A 22,063-nucleotide genomic window follows, 5' to 3' on the forward strand; every position below is an offset into this window, starting at 1 on the left:
GATTCAGCATAAAGCCATTTCTCCTCCTTGTTGAGAGGTGCCATATGAGGTGGCTCGGGGTATCTCACAAAGATGCCTCCTAGACGCCTCTCTCTGGAGTTGTTCCCAGGCATTTCCCACCAGCAGGAGGCCCGAAGACGACCCAGGGCACGCTGGAGAGACTACATCACTAGGCTGGCCTGGGAAGGCCTTGGTATCCCGTCTGATGAGCTGGATGAAGTAGCTGGGGATAGGGAGGTCTGGGTTTCCCTGCTGAGGCTGCTGCCCGCACGACCGAGCCCCGGATAAGCTGAAGATGATGGATGGATGCATGGATGCATCCATGGATGGATGGATAGCATAAAAAGTAGAATTTAAATTAAATTCAATTTAAAAGTTATTATAGTGAAAGGTTACAGATACTTAAAGTACAGATGCATTCTCATTATCTGTGAATTCAATCCATGGATTTTTATGCAACATATGTTGCAGCTTGATCATCCAGGAAATAAGATTTCCACTTGTTGAACCCCTTCTTAAGCCTTATTATTTTCCTCATGCTGAAGTTATTGAGTTTGTCCTTGCCCGCATGTTGGTTTCAGATCAGGGAATGGTGTGGTTGTGGCCTGTGGAGTCTTTTGATAGATTTTGTGATTAATGCTGTACACATCAATATGACTTGACTTGAAATCTTTGTGCTCTGATTGACTGCTACCAGTTCCCCAACAAGTGGTCCCAGACTGGAACGCACAAATGGAAGGTTCTGTCGTTTACAGGAAACACGTTCACTGAAAGTGTTTTACGGTCTCCAATATGTTGCTCTCTAAAGTCCCAATAGTGTTTTACGGATCCCATCAATTAGGTGTTTGTGTGTTTGCTTGTGCTTGAGTGTGTTGACTGCAACACTCAAAAACTTGTCATGAATTATTTATGGAATTTATTCATCACATCACACAGCCTCTTCAAAGTTATATTTAATCCTCATCACTGTCAATGAATGTTATTTATTTATATATTCATTTATATTGACGTTTCTCCTTTTTCCGCTTGTGTATCTTTAGGGCAGTTTATAAAGATGCAGATTTGTACCTGCTGGATGCACCTTTTACGCACTTGGACATTGTGACGGAGAAAGAGATCTTTGAGAAGTAAAGTATCAGAAATTGATTCATAAATCACGATAGAACATGTTTTCTATGCATTTACTTTGGAAAATAAATGTCACATATCAATTTGATGTAGTCTGCCTTCACATGTATTTACGTTGGCACTCAAGGATTTGTTTATTACAGGAGTTACCAACATGATAGCCCCATAGTTGTTACAGTGTTATTGTTCTGTTTACCTGACATGTTTACCTGACGACACATTTTGCACATCTGGTTAGCTACTCCTCTTGCACTATTTGCGCTACTGTAAAATACTATACATAGCCATAGTTATTTAGTATATTATTAGCACTCAATACTACAACTCAATACAACATTTTATTTATATCTATACATTCAAGGAAACTGTGCGGGTCAGATGTATCGACATTTCGTTCTGTATACACGTGTACTAGAATGACAATAAAGTAGATCTGAATAAGAACACCCAAGTAGCCCACGGACTGCTTCTGAAATAGCTCATTATAAATGGGTGATTTTCTAAGAAACTCGATTTCTAACTGGCATGATGTTTTAGTGGTTGACTGACATTATTTTAACCCAACTTCTAATAAGTATAACCTAGTAATAACATAATAACACAGTCATATATATCAAACTGGTAACCCTTAGTGCTGGTCAGAAACAGAAAAGTAGCTTTTCAGTTTCAAAAAGGTTGGTGACAGCTATTTTAGCAGATTATTAAATATATATTTCAACATAAACATTTTGTTTTGGGATTCTGAGTGTCTTAACTTTGGAAACAAAATACGTTTCTGCCCTGAATACATTTTTTAATTGATTTTTTTTTAATTCAAGTAAATTACATCAACATAAATTTTATTTTTAATAATGATGATTATTACTTGTATAATTTTTTTAGATTTTTTTTTTGACTGCATCCATCTTTATCTGTGTACTTTTGTTTAAATGCAGATAGATAGATCCCCCCAAAAAGATTTTTTTAAATACTAGAAAAGTCCATTATAATTTCAATAAAACTTTGTTATAATCGGATAAATTGTCATTTTTGTCTTGTTATTTTTACCGAGGAAGGAAATTGATAATGGTATTTGTATAAGATGGTACTTAAAAATTGAGTGCCTATATTGCTATCATTCTGGGAAAAAAAGTATATCTGAATATTCTTATTTTTAAAAGAGCAATCACATAGAGTAAATGTACTCATTGAAAATTATATCAAAATTAATTTGAAATAGCAGTCCAAAAATACAGTCAAGAATACAGTTTTCCAGCACAAATAAAGGCACCTTGCTTGTAAACATATTAGATGAGATAAGTAATGAGATAACACAATTTAAGATACAAAATCACCTACGGTAAAAGATAAAGCGATATTCTAACACCAAATGAGATTTTTTCTCATTGTATTCTTTTTAATAAGCATAAAAGGTTTGGCTCCAGAATTAATTCATTTGGGATAAAAATACAGCACTTTATGTTACAACATCTAACTGTGTGTTATCAGGTGTGTGTGTAACTTGATGTCCTCCAAGACACGCATCGTGGTAACCAGCAAGCTGGAGCACCTAAAGCGTGCCGACCAAATTCTACTGCTGCACAATGGCGACTGCTACTTCTACGGCACCTTCTCGGAACTTCAGGCAAAGCGTCCCGACTTTAGCTCGCTTCTGCTGGACATGGAAGCTTACGACAACGTCAACGCCGAGCGCCGTGGCTCCATTCTTACCGAGACCCTGCGCCGAGTCTCAGTGGACGAGAGCGCCGGATTCCGGGGTCCGGATTCCCGACGGCAGTCATTCTTCCACCCACCGCCACCGCCGGTTATTAACCAAGGCGACTCCCACCCAGAAAAGCGCAAACAGTCGCTCATCCTCAACCCTCTAGCCGCCGCCCGCAAGTTCTCGTTCATTGGCCAGCAAAACGCCAACGGGGCCCCACCTACATCCATGGAGGACACAGAGAGGGACCTCGCGGAGAGAAGGTTCTCCATGGTGCCTGAGGACGAGCAGGTGGAGGAGGTGCTCCCCAGGGGGAACGTCTACCACCACGGGCTGCCCCACCTGGGCGGGCAGCGGCGGCAGTCTGTGCTGGCTTTCATAACAGCCTCGCAAAGCCACGAGCACCACGAGCAGATGCAAACGCCATTCCGCAAAAAACTCTCCATCGCGCCATCCCACTACGACATGCCGTCCGACTTGGACATCTATGCCCGGCGCTTGTCCAAGGACAGCGTCTACGACATCAGTGAGGAGGTGGACGAAGAAGACATGGAGGTACTGCATTGGGAGTTTTTCCTTTTAAGCCGTGGTCAGCATTGTTATTACTGTCATTACTAATTATTAGTTATTATTGGGCCAGACTGTGAGAATATCAGACATTAAACCGGTTCATGATACAGAAAAGGTTGCTGACCACTGATTAAAGGGACAATGTGTATTATCTAGTTCCTCCTATTAGTAGAAAAAAATAATTAAAGAAAAAAAAATTATTTGAATAATTAGCCAAAATACACGGATTATCATATAAAGTTGAATTTTTAGATATTTGTGCGTCAAAAATTGTGTTTTATAGCTTATGTTAACATCCCAGCAATATTCTCAGTTGTGTCGGGTATAGTATACTGTTACGCCTGTTGACTCTCTTCTATTTTTATTTTAAATCCTTCATTATTTACATTTTAAATGACGTATCTGTAGTTGGTTTTGGATTTTATCCAAGAAAAAGAATCATCTTGACACAAATAACTATTATTTTATAATAAAAGGGCAAAGTATTAAATGTGAGATTAAAAAAATTAATGCCGATAGTTTTATTGTGCAATGGCTTTAAATCAACGGATATCTCTCCTTTAAAAACAAAACTGTTTTGCTACGTTTGGCATAATACAAAAATCTACGCGTGTACTTTATTTTTACTGCATTCAAAGAAAAAGATTTGGACACCTCTGCTTTGCCCTACCCGGTCGTGTGTTTAAATTTAAGTATATTTTAACAGCAATGTTTCGCTGACGAGCGAGAAAATGCCTTTGAGACGACGTCTTGGAGCACATACCTGCGCTACATCACTACCAACAAGAGTTTAGTCTACGTCCTCATTTTCATCTTCTTGGTCTTTGTCATTGAGGTAATCTTATCTATATTATATAATTATTTTTTTGTTTTAGAAGCATTATTATATAAAAGAAGCCTGTTTCTGTTGTCATTTTCTCACAAAAGGTTGCTGGTTCAGTCATCGGCATCTACCTCATTACTGAGTAAGTCTTCTCTTCCTCAAAGGACCACAACAAATTTGATATACTTTTATTAATAATCTTACTGTAAAGGTTTTCAAAACGCAACCGGTTTTTAGTATATGCTAAAAATTATATTCTTATGGAGTTTGAAATTGGAAACATAGTTTTGAAGAAAAAAAAATATTTTTATGTGCTTGGCAAGTAAAGAATTTTTGAAAATCGATACATCTTTGTTTGTTGTATCCTGTAAATTTACGATATAGATATATATATATATATATATATAGATTAAAAGTTTCTGACACCTCTTCCCTATTTTATTGCCAAAACTATAAATACAAGCAAGAACACCTTTGACATGGGACTGTTCTAAAAATAGCTGGCAAGAAGAAGAACACGATAACTTGCTATTACTCTGACGTGTTAAAATTTGAATCCAGCAAATATATATAATGGCGGCGCCCCTGTTCGGCTGCGGCTGCATCGGCTCGCAACAGTTTTTTACACGTCGGCCATAAGACCCAGTCTTCGACTCAGTTTTGACGGCGCACAAAGTCTGCTCGAACTGCAGATTAAGATACGATCGCAGTTTTTTTTTTTGCTGGATATGCGATCATCCAGACATCAAGCGCTCGGTGCTACGACCACTCGGGAGTGTTTATTAGCCACGGACTGCTATGTCAACAAGACCCAGCGGCCTACAAAGCAGCGAAGCAGAGTGGCAAGACAGCGGCGTGACCGCCGGACGAGGAAGCGAGGTTGTCGGGCCGGGCTAACAGCTAGGCTAAAGGCTAAACGCCTCTCCCATCCATTCTCCAACGTTTGCTCTCTGGACAATAAACTGGACCATTTAACAACTGGAAGTGGCATCGAACCGCGAGATGACGAACTGCTGCGCTAAAATTCTGACGAAGACATGGTTAATCTTATCTATCCCGGCTGACGTTCAAAGTAACTGTGCGGGTCAGATGTATCGACATTTCGTTCTGTATACGCGTGTATATGAATGACAATAAAGTAAATCTGAATCTGAATCTGAATCTAATGTTCTGCAAAGAATTCAATTTTTGATATTGTGACACTGTGAAGTTTTATTAAAAGAGACATGTATTGGGATTTTAAAACTGTGGGTTTCAAATTTAAATTCCCTGAAGAGAGAGTTCCAAAGAATTGATCAAGTATCTTTATTTTTCTACTCAAGATAAGATTAAAAAGGCCAGTCAACAAATCTTACCTTTATTGTAATTAAATATTCTGCTCATCACAATATTCTATTTTCTCTTTTTCTTTCTTACTTTTTTCCTTTCTCTTTATTAAATGTTCATCATGTGTCAAGTCAAGTTTATTTGTATAGCCCTTCACAAAGAGTCTCACAGGGCTGCTCAGACCACAGATTATTGCAAACCACAGACTATTATGACACCATCCCCTGATCTAAAACCTACATGACGGCAATGAAAAACTCAAAAACCTCAACATGAGGTAAATAAAGAAACCTTGAGAAGGGACCGCAAACAAAGTAATCCCCTTTCCAGGATGACCAGGCTGCAATGGATGTTGCAATACACTGACATCGTCAACATGAAACATAGGTCATTCATATGCTATGCGATATACTCTAAGTGTGTTTTAAGCCTAGATTTAAACATTTCCACTGAGGTTGCAGATCGAATGTCAGGGGGAAGAGCATTCCACAGCACCGGGGCCCGGATGGAGAACGCTCTCGAACCTGCGGATCTCTTCCTGGCTCTTGGGATCACTAGTAGACCAGTATTTTCAGAGCGAAGGCTCCGGACCGGAACATAGGGGCAAATTAAATCTGAAAGATATGAGGGAGAAAGTCCATGCATGATTTTGTATACTACCAACAGAACCTTAAAATCACATCTTAAGCTACCAGGGAGCCAATGCAGTCTAGCTAAAATCGAGGTAATGTGCTGTCTAATACAAGTGTAAACAATGCTCGCTATGAATGACAATAAAGTTGATTATAATGAGAAAAAAAAAATTAGACAAAAGTGAACAGGCAAACAAACTATCATGAATAACTCATTAAAAAGACTCAAACCATTCACTGTTAGTGAGTAAGATGAATGCATTTTTTAAAATTTAGATTTAAATGTGTGTATTAACTGTTTTTGCCCTTTAAGTTTCTGAAAGGAAATACAATATGACCACATCATGTCGTTTGTCTGATAAAAATATTATATTTGCAAATTAACTTCCTCGTAACCTACAGCCACATAGAAATGGGTTATATGATTTTTGAAATTAAAGTTATATAAAAAAATCTAAAAGCTTCCATTGACCTGTTTTGCTATACCCATCAGCACAATCTGGAGAGACAGCGCCAACCCGTCTTCTCCCAACTACATCAGCGAGCAGCACCCAAACGCCTCATCTCCGCCCACCCACCTGGCGGTCATTGTAACACCCACCAGCGCTTACTACATCATCTACATTTACGTGGCCACTTCGGAAAGCGTGCTAGCGCTGGGCTTCTTCCGGGGTCTTCCGCTGGTGCACACGCTGCTGACCGTCTCCAAGAGGCTGCACGACCAAATGCTCAGCTCGGTTTTGAGAGCCCCCATGGCGCTGCTCAATACTATGAAGACTGGTGAGTTAAGGCTTGATTGACAGTATTTGCCAGATATTGATGGGGTATATTTTTTGTGCCAGGTCGGATCATGAACAGATTCACTAAGGACATGGCCACTATCGATGATATGCTGCCTTTGGTTCTTTTTGATCTCATTCAGGTAACACATCAAAAAGGAACCTAATCCAAAGCAGAGTTTCTAACCAGAAAATCAACATGTCCTGTTTTTGTCCCCTGGCGATAGCTGTCAGTGATCGTCTTGGGCGCAATCTTTACCGTGTCCATCATACGGCCATACATCTTCATCGCCGCCATCCCATTGGCTGTCATTTTTGTCATCCTCAGGAAGTACTTCCTCAGAACAGGACAGCAACTCAAACTACTGGAGGCTGAAGGTAATTTCTCGGATGAAGTTACATTTTTTAGAGGTCAAACTAATATATTTTAAAGTATTAGTAAATCAACTCAAGTCCTTACTGTCCCGTATTGCTCGTTTATGCAAGTATATCTAGGGAGGATATATTTAGAGTTGAATGTGGAGCACTTCGGTGTGACTAGAATCTTTGTAGCGGCTAGTATGGCAGAAGTCACCATTATCAACAAGCTTCACATACACAGCCGTTAGCATTAAAGAGTCTTGGATGCTAATTTTTCATTAAAAAGTATTCCTTTTAATGAATAGAACACTGTCGGTTGTTTATTATGGTTAATAATTACAACTTTTGTCATAAATACCGTCTGTCATAAGAAAAAAAAACATAATTTAGTCCCTAGGTACTTGGCTTTTCACGACCTCTTTGAATCACATGCTGAAACATATTCCACTATCCATTATCCCCAATTGCTTCTTACAGCGAGCGGGGGGCAACAGAGCACATTTATGTGTGGCCCGGCAGATTTTTTCCCCCCGTTCTGTCCACCAGTAAGTTAACTACACATGTGTGCTCGTGATCCATTATCCCCAATCCTATATTGCTGCGAGTGGGGACTTTTTATCATGAGGCTTGCGGTTCTAACCTACCTAAAATGAAACGCACGGCATTGATTGATTATTTGCTGAAGCAAGATTATTCATCACTAGACATGAACTCTAAAAATTGCAGACACAACAACATGAAAAACAGGCGAATTGTGTTTAATAATTCTTATTCTGAAATCACAAAATAGTATTAGGGAGTACCTTGGGTTGACTTCCAGTTTGATAAATATTGAGCATGTTTTTAAAACCTGATTAATCCCTGCAGAGGCGGTAAAGTTTAGTTTACTTCACGAGAAACACTCTCCAGTATATTTTTGTCGGACAAATATCGAACAGCGGAAGTGCGGTTGGGCTCGTTTGACGGCTGAACCCTGTAGAAGGAAAACATTAGGGAGGAAGAGCGAAGAGGGGAAATGATGGAAGAGGCGACCACAGGAAGTCCAGCTTGGGCGCTGTGTCTTAGAGGTGACAAACATTTGTGATTAATCAGGTTATATTTGTCATTGAATCCGTAAAAAAATTTATTCCGGTGTTGAAGGAATTGATTAATTGGGATTTTAGTTTAAATTTAGAAAATCTTGTAAAACTGAGTGAGCAAATTATGTTTTTCAACTTCAATCTAGTCTGCGGCGCCGGTCGGGATGAGACGAAATGGGATTTCCTTCATCCCCATCCTGACGCTGGTAGCTGTGTGCACACCCAGAAGAACATCAATCACTCACGTTGTGACCCCTAGATAAACGACATCATTGTTTGTTGGGGTTACAGTTACATTTACAGTACACCCTCGGGGTACAACATTTATCCGTTCTCAGGTGGGGATCATAAAGTAAAATTGTTCTATGGCTGGTCATTGAAACCTATGGTCATTAGCTAAGGTGTTCAGAACCTACGGTACCCCAGGTAAAATCATTACATTTTTGTATACATCTCATCTCATTAGCCTGAACCGCTTATCCTCAGTAGGGTCGCGGGGGTGCTGGAGCCCATCCCAGCAATCATCGGGCAGTGGGCAGGGGACACCCCGAAGTGGTTGTCAGCCAATCGGAGGGCACACAGGGATTGACAACTCGCTCGCTCATTCACGCCTAGGGACAATTTGGACCGGCCAATCCACCTGAAATGCATGTCTTTGGAATGTGGGAGGAAACCGGAGTGCCCAGAGGAAACCCACTCAAGCACGGGGAGAACATACAAACTCCGCACAGGAAGTCCGGTAGCTGGATTTGAACCCACACTGTAGGTTCCCAAGACTTTAGAACTGTGCTGCACACGTGCTTCCCAATTTTTTATACATGTAAAACATGAAAAATAAAATTGTACATAGTAAGCACTACTTACAGCAAATGCAATTTACATGCTTATGCTTTAATATTATAGATAAGAACTATTAAAGTAAAACAAAAATGAAACTTTATTTAATTCTAGGGTGACCTGGCTTGAGCTGGTACACTGCAGTTAGTGAGCGGATGCAGAGGGGGGATGGCTCAGCAGTTAAAATTAATTTAATTTTAAAACTTACTCTTGCGAGGATTGTCATGCCCTTAAAGGATTTGTTTTCGTTAATCACAATGCAAATAGATATTGCAGGGATGTGATTTTTCCGCTAATTCGCGGAATTCCGCTTTTTTTATCTCCAAAAATAAAATTTTAAGATTTCCGATTTTTTAATTGGTAAAAAAACCGATTTCGTCTCTACAGCATTCCATTTTAGTGTTTCCGTAACTGAAATGAAACGTACTTGCGATTGGTTGAAGTCTCCGTGTTGACCAATAAACGCGCTTGTTATAAAGGCGTAGGAGTATGCCATTGTTCATTTCTCACACGTTTTTGCCGAGTGTTTAAAGAAAGATGTCCGAGATCGAACGCAAAGATGCTCCGCGAGGTAAAGAAATTGATAAGATCGTAAAAAACAAGTTTCGATCGGACTGGTTGGAGAAGGAATTATCTACAAATGTTGGAAAGAAGACTGTGACGAATTTGTTCAGTGACTTTATTCGGAAGATCGATCGTGCCGGGAAAGCGCTTTGCATTTGATGCCATGATACCATTGTCTATGGTGGGAGAGGTTTCAAAGCTCTTGAAAGTCACGCAAAGAGCAAAAAACACGTGAAAGAACTCCAGTCAAGAACAACAAATTATTCCATCGCTGGTAGTTTCGGTGCCCAAACGAAAACTCAAAAACTTTAAGGCCTCCATCCCTTATTGACACCAGAAACGGAAGCGGTAATAGAGAGACGTGATCCACCCCAAAAACCTGTACCAGTTGCTGATAGAGTCGTGAATTTTGAGGTAGGTGGTAAACTTTTCAAATTTATTTGACAGTTTTCCCCTTTTTTTCGAAAATATTATAACGTAATAAAAATGGCCATAAATATTTAACAATTACAATAATAGATTTTCATGTGTACATTACACCAACACTTTACTGTAGGGCCTATACTTATTGTACTTTCATTTATAGATAACATCTTCTGCTATAACAAAGACATTTGTGGTATGTTCTAATATGAGTTACTTTTCATTTGGTCATGATACAATTATTTCTTCATGAAATTTGAACTCTTCAACATGATTTATGTGTTAACTTAGTAATCACATGAGTTAGATATGATGATATTCTCAGTGATAGTTTTTAAAAGCAAAGGCAGTCCAATGTTTTTTAATGTGACTGATTTTGAGTTGACTTAAACTGTAATTTTATATGGGATAGTTCAAAATACATTGAAAATTGATGCTGTTGTTTTGTCTATTTCTTTGTCATCTGAGTGCATTGAAAGTACTTAAAAAAACGTAAAACCCATGAGCTCCGGGGGGCTTCGCCCCACTTGTCCCCCCACCAGGGCACTGCCCTGGACCTAGCTGGGTGCCCGCGGCCCCCAGACCCCCGCCTAATTTTCAGATAATTTCACTTTGGTCAAATCACATCCCTGATATTGATGAGCTATTGAATGAATCCCCATTTAGCGCTTCCTTTCTCTCTCTTTGCAGCCCGTAGCACAATCTTCTCGCACGTCATCATCTCGCTGAAGGGCCTGTGGACCATCCGGGCCTTCGGGCGGCAGACTTACTTCGAGATGCTCTTCCACAAGGCGCTCAACACCCACACGGCCACCTGGTTCCACTACCTGGCCACTCTGCGCTGGTTCCTTTTCCGCTGTGATGTCATTTTCGTGCTTTTCTTTACTGCCGCCGCCTTTATTGCCGTGGGAACCAACCGTGAGTACACACCACGGGAGAAACTTTTTAAAGTAGGATTATCAAAAGCAAGCACACCCCCTTTAAAGCATTTTACATATCATCCCACCCAGCAAGAAGACATCAAACAGGCGTCTTTATATTGTCTTTTGGTTGAAAAGTAAAAGTGGAAAATTGTATTTTTAAAAATGTTGAAAAAATGAATTTGGACCACATTAGAGGACATAAATACTGTAATGTCCCTTAAACTGATCAATGATGCACTCAGTCGCTAATTAAGTCTCATTGCCAAGTAAATAAAAAAATAACAAGCTGTAATAACATTCACACAAGAGCTACTGTTGGTCGTAACTCACACCGTTCACGCACACACGCAGACTGATTTTAAAGCACAAACCGTCCGCATATGCCGCCTCCCTCGCATCCTGTTCTTAAAGGGTCTATGTGTGTACTCAAACAACTGTAACAAAAGTAACAGACGTTACAATTCTATTTTTGGTGGAATAAACATGACTCAATTTTACATGTTCATTTTGGGACTAAATCGTGTCTAAAACAGACCAGAATTAGCCCAAAATCAAGCATCCAAATGATGTTCAGAGCAATCTAAATTGGGTCAAAATTGACCACTCTACTATTTGAATCAATTTTAGCTGACATTTTGTTGTTTTGCCAAAACCCCATATTGGTTCCTTAGCTAAAGAATATTTTTCAGTTGTTAGGAACAAAACAACCAAGTTTTAGGGTGGTTTTGTACAACACATTTTGGGGGTTCTTTTATAAACAAAACAATTGCATTTTTGGGGGAATTTTTGACACAAAATAATGCAAAAAAGGGTGGGAAAAAAAGAGACTGGAACAATTCAATCAAAAGTTTTTTTCCAACCGAAATGACAAAGTTCTGGGGTTAGTAGTTTTTTTACTGTAAAATCCACTGTTTTGCTTTTTTGGTACATGTAAGTGTATCCCCCCCAAAGGCAATTTTTTTAGAAAAATAGGGGCTTCTAATATAATCACACTTTTGGGGATGTTTTGACCCAATTCGTTTTTCACAAAACAACCCAACTTGCGTTAAATAATTCAAACATATTGTTCCTTTTTCTTATAATTAAAAAATAACCATCATTGGATCAATTTACTCTAAATTTCTGTCTTTTTCTACTTGTAGTTTTTGGGTACAATATAAAGATAAAAAAAATAATATTAAATCAATAACAAAACAACAATTTTGGAGGGCTTATCAAAACAAATGGTATCCTTCTTTTCACAAAACAACTTAAGTCAAGTCAAGTTACATTTATTTGTGCCGCCCTTAATCACAAAATGTCTCAAAGGACTGCACAATGACACCATCCCCTGATCTTAAACCAAAATGCTGGCAAGGAAAAACTCAAAACCTCAGCACGAGGAAAAAAGAAACCTCGAGAAGGGGCCTCACAAGTGGTTATCCCTTTCCCAGGATGACCAGGCTGCAATAGATGTAGCATTGGGTAGCAATACAGAAAACATGGTGAACATCGATAAAAGAAAACAATAGGTAAAATGTTGAAATTTGTCCGGAAAGTGCAACAACGCCTCAAGCCTGTTAAATAGTCCAAAAAGTCCATCAAGTCATTGATCAGTCCACACTCGACCCAAATTATGTTTTGCCCCACAAAAAAGAAATTACCTAGTTTGCATTATCCACTTTCTTTTGAAATTAATCAAGTTTTTGCGTTGTTTGTATTTTTATGGTTTTAACAAAAGAACCCAAGTTGGGGTGGAGTTATTTGGACAAATTGACATTTCCCAGGACCCAAGTTAGGATAAGCAGTGCCGAAAATGGGTGGATGGAAATTGACTATTTCTCTTATGATTAAAAAAAAAAAACGATCCTCTGTTGGGTGTTTTTCTTTTATAACAACATAGGCGGTTTGTTCAAATGAACTCAAGGAACTGATCCGTCCACTCTTCACCCAAATTGGGTTATTTCCCAACCCAAAAAATTTAAATCACCATTATTTTGTGTTGCTTTAAGCAAATAACAAAAGAAAACACAGTAGAGTTAAATGGGGGCATATGTGAGGCAGATGATAATGGAAAGGCAAGTCGGAAGAGGCGGGTTTTGAGTCCGGATTTGAAGGTGGACAAGGTGGCGGAATTTCGGAGGTCGGGCGGCAATGAGTTTCAGAGCTGGGGGACAGAGCGGCTGAAAGCTCTGCTCCTTATGGAGCTGAGACGAGTGGCGGGTATAGTGAGACGGAGGGAGGAGGATGATCTGAGGGTGCGGGGTGGCGTGGCAGTGTGAAGGAGGTCAGAGAGGTAAAGAAGGGTAAGGTTGTGAATGGCCATGTAGGTGTAGAGGAGGATTTTGTACTTGATGCTATAGTTGATTGGATTGTAGTAATAAATCGGTCCCCATTTGACCCAAGATGGGCTGTTAATTGTCTTAAATAAAGGTGCTATTTTTTGTAACACATTAGCATCAGCTTTTCGTCCTTCTGCAGTAGAGTCAATAAAGAAGGGAGCTCATTATATTCCACGAGCTTCCTGAGTCGCTCCTGTGGGACGAATAACTATCCAACAATCATTTATGAACAATGGAGAAGAACGTGTATCTTTGATCGTTAATAACACAGATGAATGTCCCGAAAGAATCTTTCCACAGGGTGTGATGAGTCTTATCTGAACTTTGCAACGTGTCCACCGTTGCAACGCTACTGGATAAAATGTCATAGGAACAGGAAGTGTGTGTGTGTTAGGTTAAACGGAGAAGGGAGCATTTGCGTCACGTTATCGCTATTGGCTGTTTTTGTTTGAACGGAACCGTATAATTGTGGAGCGCTTTGACATCATTACATTGAATTTTTTGTTTTTGTTTGTGCCTCAGAGGACAAACCGGGTGAGATCGGCATCATTGTGGCGCTCGCCATGCTGATCCTGGGTACGTTCCAGTGGGCCGTCATCACCAGCATCACCGTGGACGGCCTGGTATGCACGCCGTGACCTCATCACTGTACAATGAATGAAAAGAAAAGAGTAAAAGGAAAGGAGCGATGATGCTATGGTAAATAGCATTGCAACAAGCTCCTTGGGGGAAAACAAGGATGTAGCCGATGCACAACAATAAAGCTGATTCAATCAATGAACATTTCATTGCAACGTCAAATCGTGGGTTGGGATAGGGAATTGGCACTTCCGTTTAACTGAAGCTTTAAATTAAGGATGTTTAAACATGTGACCCGCGGGCCGGGTCAGGCCCGTCAAGGGTTTGAATTTGGCCCCGAGACAATACTGAGAGAAGGGCAAGACAAGCAACTGGAGCTGTAGTTCTTTCTCTTGTGCTCTCTTTCTCACTCTTTCTTTCTTGCTTTCTTTTTTTCTCTCTCATTTTCTTTCTCTCTCTGTCACTCTCTCTTTCTTTTCTCTTTTTTGCTTCTCTCTCTTTTCGCCTTTTCTGTGTCTGTTTCTCTCTCTTCTTTCTCTCTTTCTCTCTCTTAATTTTGTTTTCTCTCGTGTTCTAGTTTTTTTCTCTGACTCGCTTTGTTACTGTATCTCTTTATCACTCTTTCTTCCACACTTTCGCACTTTCTTTTTTCACACTTTGTTCTTTCCTTCTCTTTCTTTCTTTCTTTCTTTTTTTCTTGCTGTCTTGCTTTCTTTCTTGCTGTCTTTCTTTCAAACTTCCTTTCTTTCACACTTTTTCTTTTACTCTTTTGCACTTTCCTGAGCACCTTCTTTCACACTTGCACTCCTTTGCTCTTTCTTACTTTCTCTCTTTTCCCTGTCTTTCTTTTTCCCTGTTTTCCTTTATCTCGTTCTCTCTCTGTCTTTCTCTTTCTCTCTCTCTCTTTCTCTATCGGTCCTTTTTTCTTACTCTTTAATCCGCTACTGTGGTCCGGCCCCCATGAAAGTGTTTTTTTCTACCATGTGGCCTCTGAGCTAGAATGAGTTTGACACCCCTGCTTTAAAGATAAATTCTGTAAAATCTGACCACTAGTAGGCACTGTATTGTCTAGTGCGAACGAAAAATAGTGCTAAATGAGCACAGCGTAGCAGCAAGATGCCAGACGAACATGGCGGCGTCTACTTCGTATGGATTCCGCTATGTATATGAATATCAACATTCGTATGACAATTCATGTATTTTTGATTAATGTACAAATCAATGTTTTTTTTAACCGATAAAGGTTTTTTTGTCAAAAAATTATTTAATATTATTCAAAATGTTTGAAGTATTGTTTTTCCTATTAACTTTAATTGTTTTTTTCTTCAAAAATAAAAAAAGTAATAATACAAATGGGAGCACGACCGTGTAGTGGTCAGCAAGTGTGCGGTATAGTTCTGAGGTCATGAGATCAAACCTGGGGTGTTTGCATGTTCTCCCTGTGATGGCGTGGGTTTCCTCCGGGCACTCCAGTTTCCTCCCACATTCCAAAAACATGCATGTCAGGTTAATTAGCCAGTCCAAATTGTCCCTAGGTGTAAATGAGGGAGTGAGTTGTCTGTCTCTGTGTGCCCTGCGACTCGCTGGCAACCGGTTCAGGGTGTCCCCAGCCCACTGCCCGAAGATAGCTGGGATGGGCCCCAGCATTCCCGCTACCCTGGTTAGCGTGCAGCCCCACGGTGCAGAGTTTGCATGTTATTAATAGTAATAACAATCTCATTTTAGGTAACAAGATTTGCTCACTTGCTCCTATTAACGGTTTGAGGAATGCTTTGGAATCATCCCGCCTTTGCTCTGTTCTGCAGATGCGTTCGGTCGACCGCGTCTTCAAGTTTATCGACCTCCCGTCGGAGGAAGCATGGGCAGTCGGCAAAGGCTGCAAAGCGGGAAACGACCTGATCATCGACAACCCGCACGCTCAAGAATACTGGCCCAACCGGGGCCAAATGGACGTCAAGGGCCTCACCGTTAAGTACACGGAGGCCGGACGTGCCATACTCAGTGACGTCAGCTTCTCCGTAGACGGCGGGCACAGCGTCGGTCTTCAAAGCTGCACCTATCTGCTCCCAAGAAAAGGAACTTTTTTCTGACCGGGCTCTCCATCCGCTCCAGGTGGGCCTGCTGGGTCGAACCGGATCCGGGAAAAGCACCTTGCTGTCGGCTCTGCTGCGTCTGGCCTCCACTGACGGCGATATCTCGGTCGATGGCGTTTCCTGGAACTCCGTTTCGCTCCACACGTGGCGGAAGGCTTTCGGCGTGGTGCCACAAGTAAGTAATAGTCCGACCGCGATCAGAATTCAGATTTAAGGAGCAGTCCAAATGAATCGTTTACATCAGGGGCAGGCAAACATTTGGAGTCGCAGGCCAGATTGGTTTGAAACATGTGACCAAGGACCCGGGCTTGGAGACCTATCATGTAATGCTCATTTGCATTTCTGGATAAATAGACATGCATGTTACAATTGTTAGATTTGTTTCATCAAATTGAATTCAAAACACTCAGAATTAAAGCCAAATAATACATGAAGTCCCTGTTTTAAGCACTTATCCTGATTTGGTTTTTGTCTTTACTGTGCAATTTTTGTCGCACGGATACACCAAAGACAAAATCTCGCATACTGTGACAAAGAAAAGAGATCCCGCTCGCAGCCATTAAAACAAACTAGCCAGATAACTCTTAGGAAGTTGCGTCTGCAACATCAAGCTCTCCTCATTTGTTTTTGTTGTCCCGTCAAGCTCTCTTGTGGTTTACTGTGAGAATAACATGTCATTTGTTATATGAATAATCATAATCTGTTTAAAATTTCAAACATAAGTCGCTCCTCAGGTCAAGCCATGAAATAACAACGCGACTTATATCATGGTACATACGGTAGATAAAGGATGAGTTCATTTCACTCATCAGATTCAACGAAATACTGTTCCTGTTGGCTCCTCACTCCAGAAGTTGTGCTGGACACTATATATGGATAGATACAACTGTAACATGTTCTCCCTGGGGTCTGAAAACAAAACATAAATGTCCCGGAAATGTAACCCTTCTTTGCTGTACCGGCCGCCTGCACACTTGGAAAGTCTGCGTTGTTTTTTCGGTTGTTGTGGTTTGGGGGGATGTGGCTGAGACGTCCAATTGAATTCCTCATCATTTCAAAAGAAACACTGACACGAGAATGGCACCACAGGAAGACATAGGTGAAATAAGGCGTCTCCAGACGGACAAAATAAAACCACCTGCTTACATTGAAAAAGATTACTAAAATAATAGATAGCGAAAGTGCGCCTCCTAGTGACTTTTCACTACCTGCCTACTTCCACATGAGGCTTTTTAGCGCGTAAACCGGAGTTTGCATGTATTATTCGTACTACAGGTCCCACAGTGCTTTGCGGCATAAAATTATCACGGATTAGTGCAAGCAATCACATACGTCGATTCTGTTTAAGAGTAATCGCAAAATGAAAGAACTAGCCCAACCGTTTCCATCTGAATATTCGCAGTCGGACTAGGAGCGGGAACAGATTTGACAGCTTTAAATTTTCCCAATACTGGCAATCGTCTGATTCTTGCCTTGCAGGTAAACATAGTCTTTGTTTTTTAATCCTAGAAAGTTTTCATCCTCACCGGAACGTTTCGAATGAACTTGGACCCTCACGGGCGCTACAGTGACGAGGAGTTGTGGAGGGTCGCCGACGAGGTACTCGATTTCCGCCGTCTCACATCCGCATCATTGAATTGACGTGTTTTCGTTGCGGCGTTCAGGTGGGCTTGAAGTCCGTTATTGAGCAGTTCCCCGACAAGTTGGACTTCCAGTTGGAGGACGGTGGCAATGTGCTGAGCAACGGACACAAGCAGCTGATGTGTTTGGCCCGCTCCATCCTCAGCAAGGCTCGCATCCTGCTATTGGACGAGCCCTCGTCCTACCTCGACCCCATGTGAGCACAACTCGATTGGCAAAAACTTGTTCTGCAGATGAGTGTCTGAACTTTCCGACTTCCGCTTAGACAGAGAAAGAACAATATTTGGGGTTGTTGAGTTTAGTAAGAAAATTGATACGTGTATAGTATAGTAAACCTTCAAAATAAGGAGAGGAGGCAACAATACATGTACAACTTGCAAGGAGAACAGGGGAGGACTACAAAAAACCCTTACAATGCCAATTTCCATATCCATTCCAAAGATCCTCCTAAGCTCTTACTTTTCATTAAATCGCTTAAGTGACAAAGAGCAGATTCGCCCTAAAGGTTGTAAACATAAAAAACAGCAATACACACAATGATATAAACAGTTCTTAATAGTCAAAATAATGAACTAGAGTGAGGTATACTAGTCAAAATAACAAACTGGCATACTTTGCAATCACTGTTGCAGGTGTCCAATATCATAACGGAATAAACTGATCAAGTACAAGCAAAATGGCCTGGCATTGCCGAGCTTGGGGTTGCGTGGGTTGGTGTTGCCTGGCTTGGCGTTGCCAGGGGCCATGGTTTGTTGAGAAAGTGGCAGGGAGCCACTAGGGAGTGCCAAAGAGCAGTATTTAAACAAAAGCAAAAGTTTATAGATTTTGTTGGTATATTTTGGGGGTGCCCTGAAATGAAACCTAGTAAAAGACACTCCCAGGGGCCTAAAATACTACTGTGTAAATTTTCATGAAAGTCGGTTCACTAGTTTTAGAGACTATAAGCCACATACCAACACACACACGAGCACATAAATCAGGACTAAAAGATATATAGTATAGGTAAAGAAGTTATCTTAAAAATAAAACAGTAGTATGAATTTATAAATCATAAGTATAAAGTAAAAAAAAAAGAAAAGTGCTTTAATGTTAAAATAGTGTACGTTTTACAATTAATAAAAGTGATAATAATTTAATCGTATTACTGATATAGTGAATACAAGTAAAATTATCTTGTTTTGTAAAAAGTTCAGCTTTTATATTTTTCGATTATAAGGCAAATTTTGTAAATATATACAATGGGATTCAAAGACTTGCTCCATGTCCATTTTTTTCCTAATGTACAGTCAGTATTTTGCGCCTAAGTCTATTTTTTTTACATGGATTATAATTTAAGAAAAATGGTTTTAGAGCAAGCAGATGGCTATTATTGATGCAGTAGAAGAAATCACCCATAGCATAGAAAAAAAGATACGGAGTTGGTGTATTTATTCACTTAAAAAAATCATTTGATAATATACTATTAAAAAAACTGGAAAAATATGGCATTGGGGTGTGGCTCTGCATTGGATTGAAAGTTATTTGACGGGGAGGAAGCAAAATATAAAAATGGGAGAGTTGTCATCTGAATACTTGGACATCTGTTGTGGAGTACCACAGGGTTCTATCCTGGGACCAAAGTTATTTAATTCATATAGTAACGATATTTTTAATGTTTCAAAACTATTGAAAATAGTAATATTTGCAGACGACATTAACATTTTCTATTCAAATGATAACTATATTGTTTTGGTAACCTGTATTAACCGTGAACAAATAAACCTAAACGTATGGATGGATATAGATAAACTATCTTTAAATTTAAATAAAACCAAAGTAACATTCTTTGGTAATTGCAAGGCAAATCAAGATTTAGAAGTAAAAATGGATGGTGAGCTTTAGACATTGTATCAGAAATGACATTTTTAGGGGTCATAATAGACAATAAATTAAGATGGAAAACACACATCAGACACATACAAACTAAGGTATCTAAAATAATTTCAATAATCAATAAAGCCAAATTCCTTTTAAACAATAATGCATTGTATTTATTATATTGTTATCTAGTTCTGCCATACTTAACATATTGTGCAGAAGTCTGGGGCGTGCAATTAGAACCATACACAGGGTAGGATATTGAGATCATATCAATATTTTATTCCTGCAGTCCAAACTATTAAAATTAGATGATTTGGCAAAGATTTTCACTGCAAAACTGCTATTTAAGGTCAGCAAAAACATAGTGCCAGAAAACATCCATAAATTCTTCATTCGGGAAGAGGGAAATGATAACTTAAGGGGCAGTAGTGAATTCATAATCCCAAAGGTGAGAACCACCAGGAAAAGTATGTGTGTCTCTGTGTGTGGAGTCAAGCTTTGGAACGGATTGCAAGACGAGACCAAACGGTGTCCAAATATTTACTTGTTCAAATTTAAATACAAAAAAACATTCCTGGCGGAATACAGAGATGAAGAAAATCGGGTATGAGTGATACGAGAGATTGGGAATAGTGCGTCTAGTTGACTTTGTGTTATTTTTGCTATTCTTATATCAAAACTGTTATTATTAATATCATTACAATTCTTGTTATATCATTAGTATATTTGGTGGGGGAGATGAAGGGGTAGGTCATATAAGCATTTGGTTCTTACTACCCCTTTCGAACATATTTTGTAACGTTATTTTGTTGTTGAGTGATTGTTTTTGTTCTGTTTTTTTATTTTGATGTTCGAATAAAGTTTTCATTCATTCATTCATAAGTAATATGCAAAAATACATGAACTATAATATAAACATTAATTAAATACAGTTTTCATAGGCTAAGAAATTACTAGTTTTTTAACATAATATGAGCCTCACCTAGAGTGAGCTGACATAATTTTCGTACATCTTGCTGTTACGGGTACCCTAGAACCTCAAAAAGGCTGGGCAAAATAACAAGAAGTAAAATGGTGCAATATAGTCAAAATGAGCCTCCGTGGGTTATATTCTTCCTCGTGCTTTGTACACTCGATTTGGGTTGCCCCACTTAGTCTCTTCTCTATCACTGTCATGTGCGCAAGGAATGAGATTAAACTCAGCCGCGTGCCTAAACATGCGTACAGGCTGTTGTGACGCTACGGGTTTCTGATTTTCAGTCAGTACAAAATTTGGAGTTGTGTTTTGAGGATGGTTTTGTTGCACTTCCGTGATACGCTAACGACATTTTCATTAAGATTCATTCATTCATTTCATATTGACAGCTTCGATAGTCGATTAAAATTGACAGCCCCAGACACAGTCGGCAAACGAGTCAAGTCATGTTTATTTGTGATGCCCTTAATCACAAAGAGTATCAATGGGCTGCACAGACCACAGATTATTACAAACCACAGACTGTTATGACACCATCCCCTGATCTAAAACCGACATGAGGGCAAGGAAAAACTCAAAAACCTCAACGTGAGGAATTTGAAGAAACGAGTGTCTTAATCACGGCACAATGTGTGACTTTTCTGTACTAGATGTTTCCCCGCTGAAACAAAGTTGAGTTTCATCCTTTTAACCAGGTGTTCTCTGTATTTGGGATTTGTCGGTACTCTTTAAATCACTTAGTGCTTGTTTGCCGACAGACGATCAAAATAATAAACGTTTGCTGCGCTCCTACTAGAACCCTGCAGGTTCTCCGCAAAACCCTGAAGCAATCGTTCTCGGGCTGCACCGTCATCCTCTCCGAGCACCGACTAGAACCTCTCCTCGAGTGTCAGTCCTTCCTGGTGAGACCCCCCCTTATTTTTCACTCTATCGTCCATCAAAGGCGCTAACATTTGCCGTCCTCAGATGATGTCGGGCAGCTCCATCAAAACGTACGAGAACCTCCACAAGCTCCTGAACGAAACCAGCCAGCTCAAGCAGGCCATGAGTCCCTCGGACCGCCTTCGTTTGGGCCCCACGCTGCACCGCCTCAACTCCACCAAAAGGGCGGCGCCACCTTGCGCCAACATCGCCTCGCTGCCCGAAGAGGCCGAGGACGACGCGCTCGACACTCGACTCTAGCTAGCGCAAATTAGCGCCAGTTTGAAGCACTTTAGAAACACGCTGAGGTACTCGGTCCAAAACGAACAATAAGAGCACAAGTTGCCAGTAATTCCTTCGAAAGCCGCAATAATTCCTTTGGTGTTTTTTCTTCTTTCGTTTGTTTTCGTAGTAGTCGGGTACTAGGATGAAGCTTTGTTCTGTTCTTTCATAGAAAACGTGTTTTAAATTTGTCTTTTCGCTTCATCAAATATATTTACAATAAAACATTTTGACATTTAAAGTG

General features: G+C 40.1%; 1 protein-coding gene across 1 annotated transcript in view; it reads left to right on the top strand.

Annotated features, from left to right (window-relative positions):
• Positions 1-22,063, top strand: part of cftr (CF transmembrane conductance regulator) — a 45,036-nt gene extending 22,973 nt beyond the window's left edge. The window contains exons 13-27 of the mRNA XM_088340411.1: positions 1,041-1,127; positions 2,617-3,385; positions 4,107-4,235; positions 4,328-4,365; positions 6,675-6,961; positions 7,024-7,103; positions 7,188-7,338; positions 10,914-11,141; positions 13,990-14,090; positions 15,852-16,082; positions 16,159-16,314; positions 17,649-17,738; positions 17,804-17,976; positions 21,413-21,518; positions 21,583-22,063. Of these exons, the coding sequence (XP_088196537.1) occupies positions 1,041-1,127; positions 2,617-3,385; positions 4,107-4,235; positions 4,328-4,365; positions 6,675-6,961; positions 7,024-7,103; positions 7,188-7,338; positions 10,914-11,141; positions 13,990-14,090; positions 15,852-16,082; positions 16,159-16,314; positions 17,649-17,738; positions 17,804-17,976; positions 21,413-21,518; positions 21,583-21,798 (2,842 nt within the window). The 3' untranslated portion in view covers positions 21,799-22,063. The remainder of the gene's footprint in view (positions 1-1,040; positions 1,128-2,616; positions 3,386-4,106; positions 4,236-4,327; positions 4,366-6,674; positions 6,962-7,023; positions 7,104-7,187; positions 7,339-10,913; positions 11,142-13,989; positions 14,091-15,851; positions 16,083-16,158; positions 16,315-17,648; positions 17,739-17,803; positions 17,977-21,412; positions 21,519-21,582) is intronic.

Source organism: Urocampus carinirostris, chromosome 7 (assembly GCF_059441175.1).
Source record: "Urocampus carinirostris isolate Australia breed hairy pipefish chromosome 7, RoL_Ucar_1.0, whole genome shotgun sequence".
Classification (NCBI taxonomy): Eukaryota; Metazoa; Chordata; class Actinopteri; order Syngnathiformes; family Syngnathidae; genus Urocampus; species Urocampus carinirostris.